Below are 24121 nucleotides of genomic sequence, written 5' to 3'. Positions count from 1 at the left end.
ATGCATCTGAGAGACTGATAGCTTTTTTCCTGTTTTTTAAGTATATGCAGACAGGTTTGTATGCAAGACCATTCCTGATTTGTTAGGCCAGAGGTGTCCTCTACCCTGTGCTAAACAATTCCTTAAGCACAAACACTCTTTATTTTATGAGAACAAAGCTTCATAAATCAGGGTAATAGAAAATACACAGGCTCCACTATAAAAAATGGGAGTGAACATTGATTCTGACATTGAAGCATGAAGGAAACTTTTTATCAGCTCCAGGAAAAATGATGCTTTCAAGAGGCACAAGGCCCTCAGCCAGTGTGTTCCCTCCAGGGTGGAATGCCCACACTGCCCCACCAGCCAGCCCACCACCAAAACCCCTCTTGCTCGGTCCCATTGCCTCTCTGCACATCCTGCTGATTCAACAGTGCATGAAACAGGAGGGTCGGTGAGCTGGGCCTGGCTTTGGTATAAACTGGAGTGGCCAGAAATGAGGGTTAGGAAAATTTAAGCTTTGTAATTTACTACAAGATTATGAACAACTCAGGAAGAACAGAAAACCACAAATAAAGTACTATCAGTCTAGTCTGAAAAAAACTTGACTGGGTGTAACACTTGGAACAAATATACGTGCTTCAGAAATTCTAGGACATAATGTTGGCTCAGTGCTGACATGATTTCACAGGTTGGGAGAGGGTGTGCCTTTGCACCTTGTACACTCCTTCCCACAAGAGATGATCATGTTTTCTCAGTCATGCTTACACACTCCAAAATTAGACTCCAAAATCCCACAGCTAATATAAAAACACTTACTGTGCTCATTAGAAAATATGTATGTGGAGAAACCCAAAGGCATTTTACTTTGCCTCTTTCTTTAACCAATTTCTTCTCAGGCAAAATAATTCTCCTATTAGATACCTTACTTTGCGTTCAATAAAAATGAGTACATGTAGATTTTTTTGTTCTCTTAGGTATTTTGCTTTCTGGTAAATCACATATATAGTCAGTCTCATATTTGAAGATTTATGAACCAGCATTTAAGAAAGGACTAAAGAGAAAATATGCACTTTGCTGTATATTTCCAAAAAGATATTGCTGCTGTTACCCTGATGGATCTTTAGCTTTAAGAAACTTGTGCAATTTGGAGATCTGTACAAAAGAATCATGGAATGGTTTGGGTTGGAAAGGAACTTAAAGACCATCTAGTTCCAAAGAAAGAAAGAATGCCATATGTCATCGATCAGTGTTCCAGAAATAGGCTGCTTGCAACATTCGTCCATTAACTCATTTCCTTGAAAAGTAAAGGATCACAAATGAAAAAATCTAGACATTAAATTTCATGTGCTGTCTTTAAAAAGTGGGGAGGAAAATAATTTCTAGCGTATGCCAAAGCTTGAGAAATGTGCTAAGATTTGTAAAATCATGTAAAAACAGTGATAAAGACACATGCCAAAATAGAAAATGAAGAATGAACAACAAGAAAACATATTATAAAATTATTCAATTTTTCACTCTTTATTCAAGGTCAAATAACTCCTTTTTTTACATAAACAAGTTGAAGGATTTGCCGGTTTCTTTCAAATAGATGAAGCTAAAAATTGTCTGTTCTTTTTATTTTCAGACTGTGTGTGATAAGTTTCGGGGGACAATAACTCCCTTATACACACTGCAAAACAAACTTGAACTTCTACAAAAAGGCAGATGAGACATGGAGAGTATTGCACTTGACACCCAAATCTTGTAACCCAGACTCATTACCCCCACTAGTTACATTACAAAACAAAGCTGAATGCAGTCTGGACATTTATAATACCAATTAACATGCACCTTTTATAAATCAAATGAAAAATTATCCATTTAACAGACATTAGTGAAATTACTATTCTATAGGGTGTGTAAGATATACAAACACCATTAAAATTGTTAATGATTATTCTTTTATTCAGTTTAACTCTTTAGTGAATAAAAGTATTACTATTAAAAAATGTTTTGGCCACTCTCAAGGTCCAGCCTCAGGTCAAAACAGTGTTTGTGAAAACAGAAGAAAGACTTTTTCATCCCACGCACCGCACACAAACTCACTTACAGCTTGGTGGAGAAAAAAATATAAAAAAGAGAAAAATATGAACTTTGACACAAATTCTACAGATGAAAATTATATAGTTAACAGAAAAGGATGAATACCACTCTTGTTTCTAGGGTGACTGCCAAGTTAAGATCTTCAAAGTTTTTGAAATCTGGGAGTTTAGTCAAAATTTATGATCTAAATTAATGCTGTTAAAAGGATGGCTCATATGAATGAGTCAAGTTAGTTGATATCCCTCAATAATAGAAATCTTCCTCAGCAAGTCCTTCTCTTTTCTCTCTTCTGATGAATTCTTAATTTTTGAGTGATTTCCATCCTGACAACTTGGAAGGTGTGCAGAAAATTTGTAGTATAGTCACAGCAGGGAAATTGCAAATCATCCTGCCTGATTCCTGTACATCTGATAATTTGGAGAGAGATTTTTAGGAGGAGGAATGGGCTTGGAAACATACCAAACTGGATCTCTGCTGATGATCAGAAGACACAAGTGATGGGAAGAGAGCGAGGTTTGTGAAATGAGATCTCCTGTAGGAACAGGGAATGTAGAGCACCAAGTGTTTGACATGAAATGCAAATAACACTTTGTTGTTAACATTTGAAGGCTAGGATATGTTGGAATATTGAAATGGCTGACCTACAGGAGAAAGGCTTTCAAACCTAATATTGAGCAGCAAAATCAGATCTCAGAAGCAGAACTTAAAAGGTATTTAATAAACAGTATAGATTTTTATTACTTAAAAAGTAATAAAAATATTTTAATTTCTTTCAGAGAAAGTTTATAATTTGATGACTTCTACATGAGAAACAGAAGAGTAACAGATAACCTACATGGGCTAAATCCAGATTTCCCTAGTCCCTTAGACAATCCTGACCCAAGTGGAATCTGAGCAGAATCAGGGGCCAGCTTTTCATCCCATGAGTTTATCCATGTGCCAGAGAAACAGGATTTGGTCCCACATGTAACTTGCACTGACATCTGTGGGAGTCTAGTGGTTGGAAGGGCCACAGATGTGAGCCTTTATGTGTGCAGTTTCCACTATGAGATAGGCAGGAATACCAGAGCACAGATGTGAATCTGTTCCAGCTTAATCACAGCCATCATTTCCATCACACAGCTATAATTTTGTACTTAATACGTGGTTATAGCATCACCTTCTTTCTGAAGGCATCTGATACTATTTCTCTTTGCACAGAAATATGTACTATAGGGTCTAATTTACTAATAGACAGTATTAACCAGTTTGTTTAAACAAAACAATCTTTGTAAATCAAAACTAATAGTTTCACTGAAACTAGATCCACATCTGTAGCCATTGACTCCAGTAGGCTTTGGATCAGGCCCTAAAACAGGCATGGTCAGAGCTAGCTAATATACCAGTCTCAATTCCAGAAATTGTGGAGCATATGGAGACTGAAGTTGCACAGACTTGGTAAATATTTATTACAAAATGGACATCAACTTTTTCAGATCCAATACATTCAGATCAATACCTTCTCAGATCAAATTCCCTATTTACCTTAAGGAATGTCTGTGATTGTTTGTAACAGTGTCAAAGTACTTTTGATTTCTTAGTCTTCTTTTCTAAGTACCTTCATATGTACATTTTGACCATCTGTTTCAGAGTAGCAAAAAATGCAACTGGAAAGATATTAAGAAGTAAAGTTCATTATTGTTAACTTAAAATAGCCCAGTGCTGTAATTTTTCTATTGCCAGCATGTTAGCTACTTTTTGGGGCTTTCTGTGCCCAGTGCTATGCATGCAAACAGATTACAATTTAAACATTTATGGCAAGTCATTTGTAACTAGCTAAACCTGGGATTTAAAAATCCTCATTAATGGAAATGAATATGAAGTGATATCTGTAGATCTTTTTGTTGTTTAGTTTGGGGGAAAAAACCCAACCCAAACCAAACCAAACCAAATCAAACAACCCAGCCCAAAAGAGCTGAATATGTTATTCCATACGTGAATAAACAGTTTGGCTGCTGGGCATTGAAAGAGCCTCACAATTTTGGACCTATCAACAAAAGAGTACTGCCTTTGTGTGTGATAGTAAGTCTTTTGAGTGAACATTTCTGCATGTAAAGGGCTCCTGAGCCACTTTGTGTGATGCTCCAGCATGTGAGGGGTATTGCGAGCGCCCAAATAATTTACAGGACGTAAAGGGTGAAATGGAGTTCTGCTAATCCTCTGGTTTAATAGTGTGTCTACTGGGGTCTCTAATTTACAAATATTTATCTTTTTCTCTGTATCCTTTTTACTAGAGTTTAAAAGAGGGAAAAAAAAAAAAAAAAAGAGCAGTCTGTGCCTGGAGTAGAAAACAACTGCAAGTGAATAAGGCTTGATTGGACTGATGTAACTTTCCCTGAGATAATCCCAGAGACTAGGTCCTTAAAGAACATCAAACAGCAACAAGGAAAAGGAAAGAGGGAAACAGGACAAGAAAGAATAACTAGAGAAGAAATGTTCCTGTATAACTTGTATTTACAGAAGACAGGCAATACCACTACTTTTTTTCTGGTGACAAACTATTCAGTTACACAGGTGATATGAGAAAGCTCAATCCTCAGTAGTTTAAACTGCATTCATGAAAAAACAAATTGTCTTTTCTAAATTTAAACCGTCCCACCAAATAGACTGGTACAAATACATTCCTAAACACTAATTTATAGGATTGTGTGTATGAAAAAAGTAGTATAAAGCTCACTGTATATACCTAATTGAATAAAAAATAAGCTTACATGTTAATTTATAATCCTCAGTAATAAAGAAAAAATTAGAATTATTTGTAATGCCATTTTTTAAGATGGGGGCATTAAGAATAAAGGGTCATTTAAAAAAAATATTTCTACTAACCTTTACTACTAATATGTTATCTTTATTTGTCCCAACACAAGACATATATTCTCTAACAGAATGGTTATACCACTGCAACTTGCAAACAAATATCACATAATCAGCTGATAAGAAACAAGTGTTTTAGATTTCCTGCCAGTAAAACTAAGGTTGTAGTGTCCCAGGTGCTAATAGAAATCTGGAGCCATAGCCCTTTTATGTTTATCTTGGTTCTTGTAAGTCACATTTTTAAAAGTGGTTGTTGAGCCTCTGTACAGTGGATTTGTTTCCTAAAAAAACAAAAAACACAAACAAAAAAAATCAAAACCAAACAAAAACAGGTTAAATGGGTGTCACACAACGTTTGTATAGAAGTAATGTTGTATTTTTGAAGACTTTAGAATAGCTTTTGGTAGCTCATTTATGTTCCAAGCCAATGAAATTCAGACTGATCTGAATTCAGGCAGCACAAACAAGCCCGGGGTCAGGAACAGGCTTTCCTTCACATCAGCCTCCCAGATTAAGTAATGCACATCATCAAACAATACCTCATCAAATGGGTCTGATACAATTCAAATCAAATCTGGTGGTTGGACCATTATAAAAGCACAGAGAGTGTCTCAGCACTGAGGTGTGACTTGTCACGGTTCTCTTGTCACATACACTAACTTCTGTGTGCTGGGAGAAGGTGAAGTCCCACCTGAGCTTTTCAACCTGGTCTCTCATCAATCATTTCCTATCCTTTACTCTTGTGGCAGAAAAGAAAATTAAAATGCTTCTATCAACTGTATCCATCCCTTCCCTCTTACCATACATAGCTCTCCTGAAGGATCAAGAAAACATTCTCAGGTGGCCTCGCCTGTAAGTTAGTGATTTTTCCCAGCTCAAAAGCTGAAAGGCTGACAGTGCCCATTCTTGGAAAAAGTGCAATCACAGGACTTTGGAGGAGAAGGGAGCTGCATGAACACATTGCCTGTCCTCCCGACACCCACCAGAAACGCTTACTCAACATGCTTTTTTAAAAAAAAGATTCTCAGAAGTCCTAAAGCTTTTGCAAAAGGGCAAAAAATCAAGGGCAGAAAAAAAAGAAGAAAAGGGAACATGTGGTGTAAGCTTGCACTAGATGCCCAGAGCTATAGATAGAAAACAAGGCCTGGATTTCTCTGTCCTTTCACCTACATTTGGGACAATTCCATTCGCTTCTGCTCTGTGTGAGTGGGCTTTGGTCATGACAGAGGCCAGGAACAGCCTCCCTTTCCTAAACAGCTCTGTTTCTGGGTAAAGGGGTACACCTCTGATAATCATAGAGGCAGACAACATCTTCGTTAGGATTAATCAAAGACAGGGTACTAATTAAAAGCAACTAATAAAAAAAAGTTATTTACACATTTTCTTACATGTGGAAGAAATTATGCCAGGAGATAAAACACTAGATAATTTTGATCCATAGAAGTATCATAATTTTACTTTATAGAATACTAAATGTGGTGAAAATCTGCTAGCAAAATCTATCCATTTAAAAGAACAAAATCAAGACTGAGAATTTTAAAGGCAGTTGTGCATCATGTAACCAAATTAAAAAAACCTCATATAAAATCAATACATTTCACATACCGTTTGCCATTTAACTTTTGATTTTTCTGCTTCAAACTTGGCCACCTCTTTTCGGTCTTGAACTGACACCAGTAATTTCCATATACAAAGTAAAACAATGCCAATGAGAAGGATAGCAAGGGTGACACCCACCACTATCATTGGGATATTTGGAAGCTGCGCACAATCTGTGGAAACAAAACCAGTTATGACGGCGGATAACCAATCAATAAATTTTAGGCAATCAAAAACAGCCTAGAGGTGTGCTGAGATTCTCATTTGCCATGAGCTGACCATGCCTTTTTCTTCAAGTTCATGTTATTTTTCTCCTGCTAGCTTGCTAAAGGGTTTGTGAAACCAGCTGAAAAATATTGCACTAAAATGTTTAAAAAATGAATTGCTAACTTATTCCACTGCTCTTTTACCACAAGAATTATCAGCTGCTGGATACAGACACAGGTTCTGAAGAGAAAAGTCAGAAAGTTGATTTCAGATCTGTGTCAATATAATTATAAAAAACAGGGCTGAGTTGACAAAATTACAAATTTTACAATGTTATGGCTGGAGCTCTGGTTCAATTAACTGATATTCAGTGTGTTGCAGAAGAAAAGATTCTAATGAGATCTATATCAGGGTAAAGTCATCAATGATATTGATAAAATAGAGGAAACTACGCTTCTGTCATGAAAACAATGATGAAAAATTTCCTTCAGACTTTTTGAAAATGTTGGACTGGGCAATTGCAAGGAATTTTGCATTTCAAGTTCTGCAATAAATTTTATGATAAAATATTTCAGAGATTCAAAATTAAAACTGAAGTTTTTGCTTCACCAAAGCCCAAAGAATTTTGATTCTTTTAATATTAGAAAGCATTCTCTATGAAAGTTGGTGGGCACTACTATTTTACAAAATTTTCTGCTGAACTGTGGTTTCATAACATTAAAAAATTCACTCCAGTCTGGCTTGTCTTACATGATTGCATTTCACATTCTGTTTTTGCTTGATGTCCTCTGCTAACTAATTCTGAGGGGGTCTGGTTTGAGCAGTGGGGTGGTGTTCTGGCTACTGGTGCCATATTGACTTCAGTTCCATAAATGAAGTCATATTTCTAGAGAATTTCTTGAAGTCCCATCCCAGTTCACATTTTGAGGCCCAGGAGCAGAACAGCAGATGACAGTGAAATTGGTTATTGTAGTGTTGTGGGAGGGCCATTACATAGAGGTCAGTGAACTCTCCCTTCCATAAGACTTTTTTTTTTTTTTTTGGTCAAATCTACTTAAAGTGCATAATAAAGTATTTAATAAAGATAAAATCCTACATTTAAATTCTTGAATCTTAGGGATGTAGGGGTGTAGTTTAAGAGATGTGCTTCTTTAGTACTACCTTTATTACAAGCACCTTTTCTGTACTAGTAACCTATACAAAACCAGACTAATGTTCTAATGGCAGGAGCTGGTTTTTTTTGTGCAGTGAAATCAATTTAATTCTCACATGTTTGCTAGAGAAGGGTTACACAAAGGCTTAACGAAATAAACCCTATTTGTGAAAACAGAAGGAAGTTACAAACTGCATGGCTTTGCCTAAAACATGACTAACATTTGGTATGAAGACATCTTTATTCCCTAGAAGAGAAACTATTTGGCTGCAGAAAAGTGGTGTCTGTGTTCTCTCCTGTCCTACCTGATTGGGAGATTTAATGAAAAATCAGTAATGAAACAGCTGTAAATGAAGAACTAATGTTAAATGGAAGGACATAAAGAGATCTGTTCTATATCTGTTAGTTTTGCAAAATATGCAAAACTTAATGAGGGTTGGAACAACTCTCCCATGACGGTGGGCTGAGTGAGTTGGGGTTGTTCACCTGGAGAAAAGAAGGCTGTAGGGAGACCTTGGGGCACCTTCTAGTACCTAAACAGGTTACAAGAGAGCTGGAGAGAGACTTTTTGCAAGGGCATGTAGTGACAAGGGGCAATGGCTTTAAGCTGAAAGAGGGTAGGTTTGGATCCTTTACTGTGGGGATGCTGACTGGAACAGGTTGCCCAGAGAAGCTGTGAATGCCTCAACCCTGGCAATGTTCAAGGCCAGGTTGGATGGGGCTCTGAGAGTGGCATCCCTGCCCGTGCCAGAGGGCTTGGAGCCAGATGAACTTTAATGTCCCTTCCAACCCAAACCATTCTATGATTCTATGATACTGCAACATTAAACAGATTTATAAATATATTTTAGAATTCCATCAGGTGCACCCAATTAGACAGTCTTTTGAATATTTGTCCATCTATGAAGCATGTATCATTTCAAAGTGAATTATAGTTTTATCATATAATGCAAATGATGTTTGGTATCATCTTCTTAGAACTGCACAAGGCTTTGAAAAAATTAACTTATTCTTACAGCCTAAGGATTATTCTGCCCATTTTTCATGAAAGGCAAAGTATTTATGTTACCACTGCATTAAATAAGTACTTGAGGAGCTTCTCTTTGGCTGGGCAGAGAAGAGCAACAAACACAAGGAGGTGCTGTGCTGCTTCAAAGAGCTCTGCTTCGAGATCGCTAACCTTGTCCGGTTTTAAATCAGATTTCACCCAGAAAAAGCAATATTCACTGCATACCTTTCCGTTCTATGCTGTGAATGACTGTCCTTCCCTGTTCATCCACAGCCAGTAGAAATGTGGTTATACATTCATTTTCCCCCTGCAAAGAGCAGGAAATGGATTTATCCTCTAAGTAATCTGCAGAGGGAAGGAAAAAAGTAATTCATCAGATCAAATTAAATTTAACCTTTAATAACTAGAGAGACTGCTGGCATTGTGTTTGTCACAGGCTCGTCTGCAGATGCTAAAGAGTGAAAGACAAAAGCAGAAATACTCTCAGAATTTTTACTAAATTTAATGGCTCTTTTTCCAATCCCAATTTTGTTTAGTTTCTGATTTTTCACTTTTATTTCTGAAGAAATTATCCAGGTATTGTCAATCTGCACTGACCATCTAGTGCACTTTGCTACTTTAGTGAACTGTGAATTTCAATGAATTGGAAGTGCTCCAAGGGTCTGGCAGCTGTCTAGGAAATGTAATGCCCCAAATTATGGGACAAAGTAAACAGTAGAACAAACTATGTTCCTTTGGTTTGCAGATACTCCAGCCACCTCTAGATCATGTTTCAGAAGTAGATATACATACATCAAGCAGCTGTGGATGCTGTTAAAAGGGCTGCCTTTCATTTCTTCCACAGTAGCCCCTCAAAGGTCACTGCCTGTCCAGTACTGTCACAAGAGTAAATAAAGATTAATAACAGAAAACTGCGATTCTGGGATTTTTGTAATGGGATTCCAGATGAAGCAAAGAGAGTGACCTGAGATGACAGTCTGACCCCATTTATTTGTCCCTCCACTTACTGTTGATTGCACAAAAATATAATCCATTTTGTTTCCTCCCAGGTTATTCCTAATCTGAGGAGTCAAGAAAAATTCATTCAAAGGGAACAGAGAGACAGAAGGAAGCTGAATTTGAGGGAGAATATAAAGCAAATAAGGCAATCAAAATTGAGAGTACAAGTCCAGAGCCAGAAATGTCATAATTTGGAGTGTAACTATAATATAATATTTTACAGAGAAAAAATACTTTATACCTGTGTGCAGTAATACCTCTGGGGCTGAATGCTTATGTTTCCATATAGGCCATGATTTGAGCAGCACTGGAAATCTAGGTATGCTTTTCAATATATTTTAGTCAAACTTCTTAGGATTTCTCTTTTAGAAAAAAGAAAAACAGTAGGCTTCTCAAACATTTCTTTAAAAATAATTGTCACTCACCATTATTTCTTACCCATTCAAAACTCTTACTGAAATTTCATAAGCAATTGTGCTAAAAATCTTGAAGCCCTCAGACTTTAATATGAAGAGTAATTGAATAGGAATCAGACAAGAATATGTATTTTAAAAAAATCCTACACTACATTAATAAAAAAGGTGCTTGCTCTATTTTTTCTTCCCTGTATAGCTTTTTATCACAAGATTTGGTCTTATAGAAAATACTATTAAACACCATAGGAAATATGAAAGTATTGACTACCCTCCAGTCCTTTTCTCTGCTTGTTATGAAAAGAGAACCCTAGCTGGCTGGATTTTAATGGAAACCTGTTCTTGATTTGAGCCTTGTATTTAACCTGTTGGCAGTCCTTTGTGGCAGAGCAATGTTTTATCCACCAAGGGGACAGGCAGCCTAGACTTGCTGATTTAACAAGATTTGGCTTTGTTAGAAGGGCCACGAACTGCAGACTCATGGCTCTCGTTGACACGTCACAGTTCCAGTAACACTGTCAAAAGTTTTGCAATATTTGTACTTTCCCAACTCTTTTAAGCAAGCAGATTCAAAATATTAATTTGCTTACAAAGAGGAAAAAAAAAGGAAAAGGATAGTTGCTAGCTATCCTGAAAATGGAGAAAAACTTGCAAGCATATATCAAATATCATCCAGAAGGCAGTAACTGCACATAGATTAGCTATTTTTACATTGTAATTTTTAATTTAATGTCATAATTTGAAACCAAGAGGAGCAGAATTCTGATTATGTGCAATGATGTAGAAATGAAAGCAAAAATGCCAGTTCAGGCTATTCAGAATCCAGCTTATGGTTAGTATTTTTATTTCTCTGATGTTATTTTTAGAATGAGGGATCACTAAAGAGAGACCATTGCATATGTTATTTGCAGTTCATCAGCACAAAAATTTGCTTAGGTAGGTAAATTCCTGTAATTTACATCTGTGTAATTTTCTGCATTCTGCAGTGAATCATCACACTCTTCTGCAGCCTAATTCTGGTAATTTGAATTATATTTGAAATAACTGAAGTCACACTGGAGAAGGATCCAGGTAAGCGTGGCAAGCAGGAGACTCAAAGCATGAAAGCCTGTTTCCTAACACACATTTATAAAAGATTCAACAACAAAAAAGATGACTTTAAATTTAAATGTCATTATGCCTTTTCTTGTTTGCCTTTTGCTCAACAAAATGCTTTTTTTGAGCAGACTTTACCTGACTTTGACTCGTAACAGAGCAGCGCTGATAATAGGCGTTTATTCAGGCTCCAGTGCCCACTTTGCTGCTGCACTGGGAATTTGTGAGGTGTCAGTGCTATGGGGCAGGAAAAACTCCGTTTCTCCAAGGAAGTATAACTGTCCCTGTGGGGCTTGTGGCAGGAGCAGCCTGATGCACTGTGGCTGGGGTGGTGGGAGGAGATACCTTTCAGGAATTTTGTTTCCTCTTTCATGGTGAGTAGAGCAACTAGAGCTCCTCTTACACCCATGTGGCAAAGGGGGGACTAGCCTAATTTAAATGTTCAAGTATTAAAAGTGAATGAAAAGGAAAGTTCAAAAGGGATGCCTGTTGTGGAGATAAGCCCAGTAAATGTGAAGCCATCAGCACCTGCAGAGCTGCTGGACACCCCATGCCCTGGTGGATCCCCGGGGGGAGCAGCTGACCTGACCCACTGATGGGGAGCAGGAGGAGAAACCCCCAGCAAACCCAGAACCAAAGCAGGGGAGGGGAAAGCCACGACTCAGAGCCTAAAATGGGCACTCCCAGGAAACAGGAAAATGTAAAGCCTACGCTTTTTTTGTTGCTCCACCCTTCCAGTCACTGTATTGCAACATTCACGTGTGAAAGAGAAACAAAATTTTTGAAGTGCTAATGTTTTATTTAACCTAGAGCTTTTACTTTTTTTTCCCCAAAAGCCTTGAAGCACTAAAGAAATTAAAATATAAACCAGAAAGAAGTATACAACCCCATGAAGTTGTTCAATTATCTGTCTTAAATATTATGTGGTATGCTAGTTATACCAATTTCAGATTGGTGAGTTTTGTTCAGGTAATAGTTTTTATTCTATGATTATTTTTTAGCTACTATTTTAAAGGTTAATTTTTTCTTTCAGGACTTCTTAATGAGGCTACACAAGCATTTAAGATGAAACAGTTTGCAACAGCTGCTTCTTTTTTTTTTCTTTTTTTTTTGAGGCATCTGGATGGGAACATGAAGGTTGCAGTAACTGCTGTAAATAAATTTTAAATATAAAGAAATAGTTGACAGTCCCAATCAGGGAAGCACAGGACATGAAAAAAAGGAAATATGCAGGAATAGGAGATGATAATGTCATGTTCATATTCCTGTGACCTCTGTGTATTTGAGCAGAACCATATAAAAGGCTGTTTCTGCTCTTGATTAGGATTCATTCTATTTGAAAGTATAATGTTTTATATATTCCTAGCTACAAATATCTGCCACCTTACAAAAGCAATCTGTAAATTTTACTAACTAAAGAGATACAGCAAAAGTGCTTATATGTTTTTTAAGCCTGTAAAGATATTTTTATATTTATAAACAAATACTGAAAGGCAAAGCATGATAGCATATCTAGAGAGGAAAAGCATGATAATAATTTTACTAAAAATACGAAATTTGAATTAATTGTTCTTACAAGGGCAGTATTTGCAACATTTGATCTCTGTATTATGGAGTATTGCCATCAAAACCAAAAGGTGTAACTTTGCTGGAAGGATGTACACCAGTGACAATTCTGCACACACAGAGCTCTGGATAGGCTTCCAACAGCTTGCAGGTACAAGCCTTAGGCCTGTACACAGGATTCTGCATTGCCATCCTCATTCTTACCTTCATCTTGTTTAATGCTCACGGTACATCTGTGATGTGGATATTATCAACCTATGTCCTGCCTTACTTAACAATTTCTTGTGCCATAGGATTGGGACTAGAATTGCCACTAGGATAAATACAGGCACCTTCCTTTACAGAAAAAAAGCGCACTTTTTTGATTTAAAGGTTTGGTTTTGGTTTTTTGATTGTGGTGGGTTTTGTTGGATTTTTGTCTGATAGTACTATTTTACTCAAGATTAATTCGTTTTCCAGAAATTTCCATTGATGCAGGGCAGTTTTGCATTAAAGCAAACAACTGAAAGATGTGCTTTGTTGGGGTTCCTCCCCCCTGCCATGGGGTCCTGGGAGAGGGGACCCTGGGGTAGAGGCATGGCCTAGGCATGGGGTCTCCCTGCTCCCTGGTCACACGTACCCTAATCCTGTTCCCCATTGGTGATTTTGTGTTCCCCTGCCTGGGGAGGACCCTGGTTGTCTGGTGATTCCGGAGTCTTTGAGCAGTCCCCTGGCCATGTGGCTGGGAAATAAAGATCTCTGAAACTTCTATCAAGAATCACTCCCTATTTCTTTCCACAGACCTTGCTGTCTATGGATGTTGCAGGAGACCCCACTGCAACAGTGCTTAGCCTTTTAGAAGACAAGAACTGTCTTTGCCACTGGTTAAAGGGCTGTGTTTAGTCACCAGCTGTAATCAAGAATCTGCCTAAGGATTTAGAGTTAATACAAACCTGGAGTCAGGTTTGTATTTGTATGGCCGAAGAAGCCCCACTGAAACTCATGGTACAGGCATACCTTAAACTCAGGAACTTTCATCTATCACTGATTTTCAGGGGCTGGTATCTACTAAATTTCTAGAGTTTCCTGCATAAACTACTTAGAAAACAGGCATGATCCAATGAGTTCATTAACCTGGAAGGGTAATACCAGCCCTGGTCTGCATTTCCTACTTGCCTCAGAAGAACCATAGACAGACTCATAATTCCCTTATGACCTAGAATATAATTCCACAGCAGAAAAACAAGGCTACTTTCAAATATAAATTACTGAAAGTGGAACCTCCTGCTAACCACAAACACACACAAGAAAGGAAGACTGGGTATACCAACCCTTTTCCATGCTGACAGTTGCATCAACCAATTTGCATTTTTCACTGCAATCTCCCAGTGACTTGTCATCGGAAGCCAAGTGACATTCCACACAGCTCCTGTGGAAAATAATTCAGCAGCTCATCAATCTCTGCCTGTCACAAAGCAACAATACAAAAGCCAGTAGGTGTGCAACTGCATTTTAAAAAGCAGCTAAATAAAAGGTCGTCTGCTATGGATACAGCAGTTCTCAGGAATATGATAGGTACTGCCACCAAAAAAAAATCCTAACAAAACGAAACAAAAAAACCCCCACCTGAATAAAGGTATTGTGGATAAGCTCCATCTTGTCCTCTATTCTCTCCCAGTTTATTAGCTACCAGACAGAACCCCAGGCAACATTATTCATGTAGGTCTATCAAAGACATGTGGTTACTCACATGTAACTTTCATCTTCAAAAAATTAAAAAAATAAATATTCTGAACACTAAATATTCTCACACTAAATACCAGCTGAAGGAATTCCTATCAGATGAACAATATCTGAAATTGACTTCAAAGAGATCAAGCTGAGGCACCTACTATGAGCCTGCCTTCGTTGCAAGTCTATTGAATAATGCATTAAACCACTTTTCAGGTGTCTCAACAGTTGTCTCTTGAATATGATTACTTGTCTCAGGAATTACTTAGGTCCTAATTATAGTAATGAAACTTACAGGAAAATTATTTTTTATTCAGTGGTGGAATTATTGAAATATTATTTAAAAACACAGAGTCTAGACCAACTCCTTTAGAAACCTCTGAAAATCTTCCCATAAATTCAATGAGGATTTTAATAAATCCAGGGTTGATTAATGGAAAATAAAACAATAAACAATTAATATATGAACACTTCTGATGAAAAATGTGTTTGCTGATTCTTCACAAATAGCTTCAGCCAAATGGAGGGGCTGAGACTCTGAGAAGCAGTGGGAAGGGAAGGGAAGGGAAGGGAAGGGAAGGGAAGGGAAGGGAAGGGAAGGGAAGGGAAGGGAAGGGAAGGGAAGGGAAGGGAAGGGAAGGGAAGGGAAGGGAAGGGAAGGGAAGGGAAAAGGGGAGGGGAAGGGAAGGGAAAAGGGGAGGGGAAGGGAAGGGAAAAGGGGAGGGGAAGGGGAAGGAAGGAAAAAGGGGAGGGGAGGGAAGGAAAAAGGGGAGGGAAGGAAAAAGGGGAGGGAAGGAAAAAGGGGAGGGAAGGAAAAAGGGGAGGGAAGGAAAAAGGGGAGGGAAGGGAAGGAAAAAGGGGAGGGGAGGGAAGGGAAGGAAAAAGGGGAGGGGAGGAAAAAGGGGAGGGGAGGAAAAAGGGGAGGGGAGGGGAGGGGAGGGGAGGGGAGGAAAAAGGAAAGAAAGGAAAAGGAAAAAGGAAAAAGGGAAAAGGAAAAAGGAAAACTGCAACAAAACATCCCAAAAAACCCTGGCTATCTCCTGTTGCACTGAGCTACTACATATATCCATGGGAATATGCTGAGGCTGCTGAGTTTATCTTCAGGAGATGGAGGTGACCTTATCACTTGCTCTGGAAATGGTGAATAGTAAAAGCAAGTGGGTAATGGGATAGCCTCTATCTCATGGAGATAAATTCAGTGTTGGTGGTGGTTTTGTCATATTAACCATGTTTCTCATGCTACACTCTCTTTCTCAGCTGCCTTGCCATTGATCTCCATCCCCTCTGACCTGGTCTTTCAGCTCTTTCAGTTACCCTACCCAGGTATTCCCAGTGTTCTCTCTCTTTTGGCTTTTTGTGCCCTGCATTTCAGCAAGGGAAGACACTGAAACAGAAAGAAAAGATCCAACATTGCATAAAATATACATGTTTAAACTCGTTAATGCAATGCCTATCATGTAACTTTATATTTCTTATTCTTCGCCAAATTGGGCAGAGCAAAGCAGCAGCATTGTCCTTTTTGTTTAGAGCAGCTGATTGCAGAAATTCTCTTTGAACATACTGAGAGGCTCGGTTTTCTTAGGTCAAATTTATCACTAACAGAAAGAGATCGATGAATTAATCACGACAGAGTAGCTTTTCACTCAGGTACACTGTAGACTGCAATGACAGGTATGAAAATACAGTGTTGGAGAGAAATGGGTCTTAACTCTGAACAAGGAGACAGGACATCGTCATGAACCATGCAACCTAAACTGCTCAGCACTCAGAAAGCAAAGCCAGGGTCATTAATAACGTGTGTTCTGTGAAGCCTAACTCAACTTCTAGCTTAAATTTCTACTGAAGACTGCTCCATTTGGACTGTAGCCCTACAAGAGGTCATGTAATACAAGCATGAGCAATGGTGTGCTTAGGGTGGTCATCTTCACAACCTGCATATTTTTGGTTGCTTTTTCTGTCATGCACCATGGCAGACACCTTGCATCACAGCAGGAAAGCTCCATAAATTGAGTATGCTCAGTGGACAGAAGACATTTCACCATTTACAATCAATTTATCATCAACTTATTCACGACATACAGCTACCCATTTATTCATTCCCAGACTATTATCTAGTTTATTATACTTGCACCTCTTTAATTCAGCCAAGCTTAACTGAGTTTCGACTATGAATTTGCACATGTGTGAAGCTTGAGTGGACAGAATGACCTTACTTATTCATATGCATGAGAATGGTAATACAAATACCGAATTTTCCTGTGAGGCCATGTAAGTGTCAGATAAGGCCACCATTCTGATTAGTTGTACAGACAGGGACAGCAGTGGAAGTGTAAAGTTTTGCCTGTGCTGCTTGAAGTTGGCTTAATTGTTTCACATAAAGTCCTTTTGTACAAGAGTAATGCTCATGAATGGTTAATATATGAGTTGTGGCTACCCATCTCAAAGGACAAAGAAGCTCTTTGGTTCTGGTCTGTAAACCCAATTTACAGACATGGCAATAAACACACTGCTGAGGCAGTATAGGAAATAGATACCTGGATGATATAAACATCAGAGGTTTAAAGCCAGCACATTACCGTCTGGAACTGCAAGGGTCACCACAGAGAGGGCATTTTTCACACGTTTGGCCCGAAGCCCCTGGATGGGTGCAAGCACACGTCCCACAGATGCATTCGCCTCTCCCACTGCACAGTGTCCCATCCTCAGCAATGCAGGTGCTGGTATCAGTTGTGCAATTACAGTATTCACCAGTCCATCCACTGTGGCACCTGCATTCCCCACAGTCACAGTCACCATTACCTGAAAAAAGATTTATCATACTTCAAATCAGTCACTGATAATTAAAAAAGAATGATCAGTGATCATCTGAAGGATGATCTTTAAAATAATTCTCTTTAACAGAAAATATTTTGCTCTCTCCAACTCTTCTTCCAAACATCTTTCTTTCTCTCCCAGAATCTTCAGTTTTAAGTCAGAGGATCAGGTTTTTGCTTAGACTGGCTGTAAGCCAGCGCAGCTCCATTCTCTTTACTGGAGTCCTCCATGCAGATTGTCTCCTGGCAGTGCACAACCTAATGCGTAAATATTTCCAGTTTATAATGGTATAGCCAAAACTATTTAAAGTCTAAAGACCATTCCTAAACAGTAATTCTTTATACAGAATGGATTGCAGCTGGGTGCATGATGAAAATACAAATCCGCGAGCTCCCAGCTAAGGATGAGCCCGTAAAGCCCTGAGTGCAGACACTGCAAGCAGCACTGAGGCACCGTACCTGCGCACTGCAGCCCTCTGTGCCTGACACAGGAGAAGTCGTCGCACTCGCAGCGGGGCCCGTACACCTTTCCGTAGGGGGACGGGTGGCACAGGCACTGCCCGCAGTAGCAGTCGCCTCTGCCGCTGCAGGAGCGGTGCTCGGCCGGGCCCCGGCAGGAGCTGGCACCCAGGGAGCTCTCGTCGCACTCGCAGCGCGGCCCCACGTACCCGGGGCTGCACACGCACACCCCGCACTCCAGAGAGCCTTTCCCCTGGCTGCACTTTGGGCTCTTCATCTCGGCCTTTGCCTGACAGTTACAGCTGCAGAGGGGATGAATTTCCATTTCCAGCACGTCACTGAGACCAACAGGTTTTATCTTGATATGCCTTCTGGTTTTTTCACAAGAAGAGAGATTTACAGTCACATTGAAAGAGACCTGGAAGAGACAATGGCAGCTGCTGGGAGCTGGAGCACAGGGAACTCTGCAGGGTGCTCGGGAAGTGCATGCAGAGGACACAGCAAGACGGCCATAGATACTGCCTGTGTTTTGGTAAGTTGTTTGGAGGAAGATTGTTTAATAAAGAGCAAGCTCTACCTTGGTGTCCTAAATTATATGAACTTCATGTCTTTGGAGAATATGTTCTTCACTTACTGTATCTCCCACTTTCACACGAGAGCATTTCCTCTGATGTGGAAAAAAGGTCCCATTGTTACAGATGGCTGTGAAGGAGAGATTGAGCCCTTCCGTCTCTCCCAGGATCTCCAATTCAACCTCAGACCTCAGCTCCTTCAAGGAAAAAAGTGTGAGATGAATGGAGTGATAACATTGGCACATGCTGCCACTGCTCCATGTCCGTGTAATGTGGACTGTAATTTATCCTGACTTACACAGGAGCACACTCGTGCTTTGGCACTTTGTTTACAGAACTCTCCATTGCAAGAAAAATGCGGAACGAGCAAAATGATGCAAATGCCGACAGACCCAGCTTTCAGTGGAAAGCAATGGTGGCATCACTTTAATATCCGCTCACAGGGCTTATTTCCTGCCCTTCCAGGAGAACAAATTCAATGTTTTATTAAATCACCTTTCATCACTCTGCTGACTGATGCAAGTTTTCTTCTAGGTCTGGACTTACTGAGGAGTGGATTTGCTTCCCTGATTGCATTGCTAGTCCATTGCTTTTCCTGATTAGCCAAATTCTGTCAATATTGCTCCCTCCCTTCCTTTCTTCTCACAATGGAAATTCCTGCTTCATGAGCTGTTTGTGCTATTTTAACCTGTATTCAACAACTTCCCCATTATTTAAATCAATTTGTTCTATCAAACTTTCATTTTGAAAGTCACAAACTGTCTTCCTGAACTCACTCATACTAGGTATTTATATTTCAAGTCTTTAAAATGTTTTATAGCAACTTTGCTTACACAACCTTAATCCGAAGCCTATCACAGGCCACGGGGAAATTCCCTATGACTTCATGGGCCTGTGGATCCAGTAAATGGAAATTTTTCAAAAGTACCTCGGCAACTGCTAAGAAAACATCTCACTGACTTGACTTTGTGCTCATGGAAGTTTAATTGCTTGCAAAATACCCCCTGCCCTTCAATCAGAGCACAAGGAACTTGCTGACCTTACTTCAGTGAGTCATTCTACTAAAGGTAGCAGGATGACTCACTGGAGTAAAGGTCTGGTGGGGTAAATCAAAGTAAAAATAGAGTAGGTATAAACCTGCATAGACAACTCCCTGTCCTTTGTACATGTTCTGGATTCCTTGGAAATTTGTCTTATTATTGTAAAACTGTGCCCTGGGCATCAGGTTTATAATGTTGGTAGCTTTGGGTATGTCCAGATTTCCATTTACATTTGATTTGGAGGTAGGTGCTTGTGTTGCTATTGAAACAATGCAGAGTCATAGATAATAATTTGTTTGCAATAGCTGGGCTCTCCCAAAAGGACCCAATACAGGAAATCTCTAGGTAAGGCTGTGATTGTGGGCATGTGCTTACGTTACTGGAGGTATCACCAGTAGGCCCTTTTCCACCAGCTGCAAAACTGTAAGGTACAAACAAAGTGCAACTGTGAGAGAAAATTAAATGCTGCTGAGCACCAGATTGTAATACTTTGAATTCTGGAGTCTGTATTGGGTCATTTGAATGTGCCTTGCTGTTGTGAGAGATCAAATTATTCATCTTACACCACTGAAAATGAACACAAACTGTGATAAATTCAAGGGTTTTAAATCCTAATATCTGTGAGCACTTCTAATGATGTTTTAAAAACTACTAAGCTCTCTGGCCATAGTTTGAGGACAAATAGCAGCTTAGTGAGCTTTAAGCCGTTCAGACAGAAACATTTGTGGTTCAAAATACTTTCTGAATGGAACAACAGACAAAGCAGTGCTACATACTTGTGCCCTTGTGTTACCTGTCCTTTCTAATACATAATTTCTTTGATCTGATTTTTGTGTAAGTGCAAGGATCAAAAACGGGGGAAAAAAAAAAGTGGAATTTTTATGAAATTTTAAATTCTTGGAATGTCTTTAATCAAGCGGCCTGCTATCTGTCACAATGCACTTTAGCCTGCAGCTCTGCAACACAAACTTGTGCAGAATTCAATGCTAAACAAAGCAGGCAGAAATATGCTTACAAGAGAAAATGAACCATACTTGGAAGGAACATGAGAACTCCTTGCAACAAATATTTTGACAGCTCAGACTTTCTTAACTTACTTACTTCCTCTCTGAGGCTTCTAGATGGCAACACATGGTGAATGGCATTAGCAAACCTTGTGTTTGCACAGCAAGTAAACACTCAAAAACACTTCAAAAGTGTTAAAAGATTTAGCCTAACTCTACTCCCAGGGGGCAAAAAGTTATTTATTCCTTTTCTAGTGAGTAAAGAAGCAGAGACACAGGACATTGAATTGAATATCATGAAAAGTTTCTAACAAAAGTAGCATTAGATCTGTTTTGCATGTGATTTTCAGCTGTAGGTCTCCTGTCATTTCCTTCTTCACAGTCAAAAAAAATTCAGATACTTTTACTCCTGTCAAATAAAGTGGGTTTTAGTGCTTCCTGCTTGGAAGATTTTCAATCACGAAACAATAAAATTGTTAACCTTTAAGGTTAAGTGTAATAAAATGGACTTTGCGAAATTTTGAGTGTGACATGTAGATGCTTGTACACTTTTTACATCTTGAAAGAAATGCGGGATTTTAAGAACCTACGTGCAGCTCTGGTGCATGGTCCAGACATGCTGTGCCTGGATGAGGCGGTGACGAGTATGGCCCAAAGGCAGGACCACCCTTCCTGCAGTCACCTCCCTGCCACTCCTGCAGTGCAGCAAGCACAGAGCTCAGAGCTCCCTCCAAACCATGCCCGTGAACAGATGAAAACAGGATCAGATGAAACAGCTCAGGAGCTGCATCGTGGTCACCACTGCCAGCTCTGGGAGCTGCTCTGCTCAAAGCATGCAGCAGCTCAAAAGCAGGTAAAAAGCCAACAGAGCCAGGAGGCTGAGGACAAGAGACAGGACATCATTTCACCTTTGTATAAACCTCAGTGTGTCCTGTACTGTGTATTGCAAGCTCCTATGGGCTCCTCATCTCAGGAGGCACTCATGAGAGTCAGGGAGGGTAAAGAGATGGTCAGATAAGTTACCAAGGGAATGGAGCAGCCAAGGAGAGACTTAAAAGACTGGGACTGTCTTATTTGGAGAGAAGATTGGGGGTGTGGAAGGTGTCTCAGTGACACAATATTATGAAATCATGAAGACCCGAAGATAAGGTGAATGCAGAGCTGTTATTCACCAAACCCTACAACACAGGAATGGAGGTGCACTCAGTGAAACTTTAAAACATAAGAAGTAAGATAGGAATAAGAAAAATGTACCTTGACACAGTGCAACTGAACTCCTTCTCGTCATAGAAGTCAACAGAGGCCAAAAATATCAGGAGGTTCAAAAAGAAGAATAGGAAAAAATCATAGGCCATAGGAATATAAGCAGATGTTAAGGAGAAGAGGCAAGGATTCAGTTCATTCTTCACATTTTCAATATTCCAGTGGAGCATCATTCCTCACTTATGTTACGGCAAAGGCACCAGGACACAGCCCTGGGACAATTTTTGTGTGTTTTTCCATTACTTACTGACAGCAAAATGATATTTTAGCTGTTAAATGTAGGAACTTGTGTCTATACATTAGACTGCCATCTTGAAGAAATGTTGATAGGAACCAGATGTGACTAGCAGCAGGTTGGAATCCAGAAGTGAAATCCTGTTGCCACTCAAAAGTTTAGCAATAGCTTTGTTCATGAGAAGATTTCCTCGTCCGTATTTATTACAATTTGTACACTCCCGAGATTAACCCCGAAGTTCTCTCCTTATATAATTTTCCATAAAATGAAGAATCTTCTGGTATTTTCCATTTCATTTAAAAAAAAATCATAGTTCAGCAATTGTATTGCTTTCATTGCTTTTATAAGAGTTAGAAGAATTTGGTTTCCTTCTATCACCAAGACCAAAGTAATTTTGGGACAGTGATGATTGTCTTATTCAGGCGATAGAAGGAAGCGCAGAAAAAAAAGTAAGAGAAGAAACAGAAGTTATTTGCAAAATTATTTGTCATTGTAGACAACTGGTAGAGCAGGTTTTTCATAAATATGGGCTGAGACAGAAGAGAGAAATCTATGGTATATCAGCGTGTATGTAAATTAAGGTATCTGTGCAAAGACCTGTGCAGCTGCCTAAGAACATTCCTCTGACAGAGGAGGCGCCCAGCATGCGTTTTACAAACAAACCTCTGGAGAGCAGCGCTGTGTTTATGTTCCTGACATCCTTACAGTGTTTCTTTGTATCACCTAAACAAACCCATTCAGGTCCTGGCATTACCTAAACAAACCCGTGCTGGCTCCTGTGTTCCTCTTTTCAAAAACCTCAAAACAGCCTCACAGGGGCAGCACCAAATTGCTAAAGGAGAGAAGAGCACTGAGCACAGACTAGTGTTTTTTCCCCACAGATATTCTTGCAAAGCAATTGTTTGTCTGCTCTGGTTGTGGCTACCAACGCAGAGAGAGCTGAGTCTCTCTTGAACTGTGGAACTTAATATAAAGAAGGCTGAAGAGTAGGTGTAAAATACAGGAATATGAAGAAAGCAATGCAGATGAGACACTGACTTAAATTCAGCATTCCAGGTGAACTAAGGACTGAGAGAAGGTTGTAGGAATTTTGTTTCTGTGCTTACTTAATCCTCAGAGTGAACACTTTTCCTGTTAAGGTCAGCACCTAACATAAAAAATTATGTAACCAGTCCATAAAAGGAATCAAAGACACTTCTTTTTACCAAACTGCAAATCAATGTTGAACATGTAAACATGAGGGAAGAAACTGCATTGTAACCATCTTACCTCATATGCAGCAATGATCAGCTGGAGGATATTTCCAGAATCCTTCTGTAGTCGTCCAACAGTAGCTCCAGGAATAAGCTTTGCATAATTCTGGAAATATAAAAAATTAATTTAAAGCACAATGAAAGTCTAGGTGACAAGGAGCTACCATCTAAAAAAACCCCAAAGCTGAACAAAAAAGTAAAAACCAACCTCAAAACAAAAATGAAAGAGCCCACAACAAAACCAAGTACATTGAAGCCAACTGAAATAAATGACAGCAACATTTTCAAGAATTCTTGCAGTCTCCATTGCACATGTCTTAATGAAAAAGTCAGATGAAGAAGAGCTGGTTTCATTTAAAATTCTTTGAACATATATTGCTAAACCACCTCTATGTCTTTGGAAGTTTGATACTATTGTATTCTTCAAGCTCTAATTTTTCAAATTTAGAAGGAAGATACATTTTATCAACAGTTGTGTTTTTCTCTAATAAAAATATCCAGAAACAGATTCAGCTGCTCTACTGTTGCTGCACTGCTCAAGAGTCTTGGACCTTGACTGCACCTGCAGTCACTTTTTTGTCTTTGCACATGTATCTCAGTGCTCTGTGGTTATGATGGATTGTATGTTGAATTTCTGTTAATAATACAGTGCCAATTTAGCAATTTATTTCCATGATAAGCTTTCTTTTCTTTTTGCATCAAATTGCATTGTGACACTAATATGACATCTGACAGCTAGATTTTAAATATGGTGAATTAAAATTTGTCTTGCCTGATTGTTAACTACATGAAATTCCCTTGCTTTTACCCATGC

General features: G+C 39.1%; 1 protein-coding gene across 2 annotated transcripts in view; it reads right to left on the bottom strand.

The window, feature by feature from the left end:
• Nucleotides 1-1557: 1557 nt before the first annotated feature.
• Nucleotides 1558-24121, bottom strand: part of ITGB6 (integrin subunit beta 6) — a 49246-nt gene continuing 26682 nt past the window's right edge. For both annotated transcript variants that reach the window (XM_082285316.1, XM_082285317.1), the window contains 8 exons: nucleotides 23324-23413; nucleotides 18575-18709; nucleotides 17941-18358; nucleotides 17245-17467; nucleotides 14269-14366; nucleotides 9111-9230; nucleotides 6523-6689; nucleotides 1558-5198 (listed from right to left, as the gene is read on the bottom strand). In XM_082285316.1, coding sequence (XP_082141442.1) covers nucleotides 5097-5198; nucleotides 6523-6689; nucleotides 9111-9230; nucleotides 14269-14366; nucleotides 17245-17467; nucleotides 17941-18358; nucleotides 18575-18709; nucleotides 23324-23413 — 1353 coding nt within the window. In that variant the 3' untranslated portion in view covers nucleotides 1558-5096. The remainder of the gene's footprint in view (nucleotides 5199-6522; nucleotides 6690-9110; nucleotides 9231-14268; nucleotides 14367-17244; nucleotides 17468-17940; nucleotides 18359-18574; nucleotides 18710-23323; nucleotides 23414-24121) is intronic.

This window comes from Coloeus monedula (genome assembly GCF_965178545.1).
Source record: "Coloeus monedula genome assembly, chromosome: 7".
NCBI lineage: Eukaryota > Metazoa > Chordata > Aves > Passeriformes > Corvidae > Coloeus > Coloeus monedula.
This window is presented reverse-complemented; position numbering and strand designations above follow the sequence as displayed.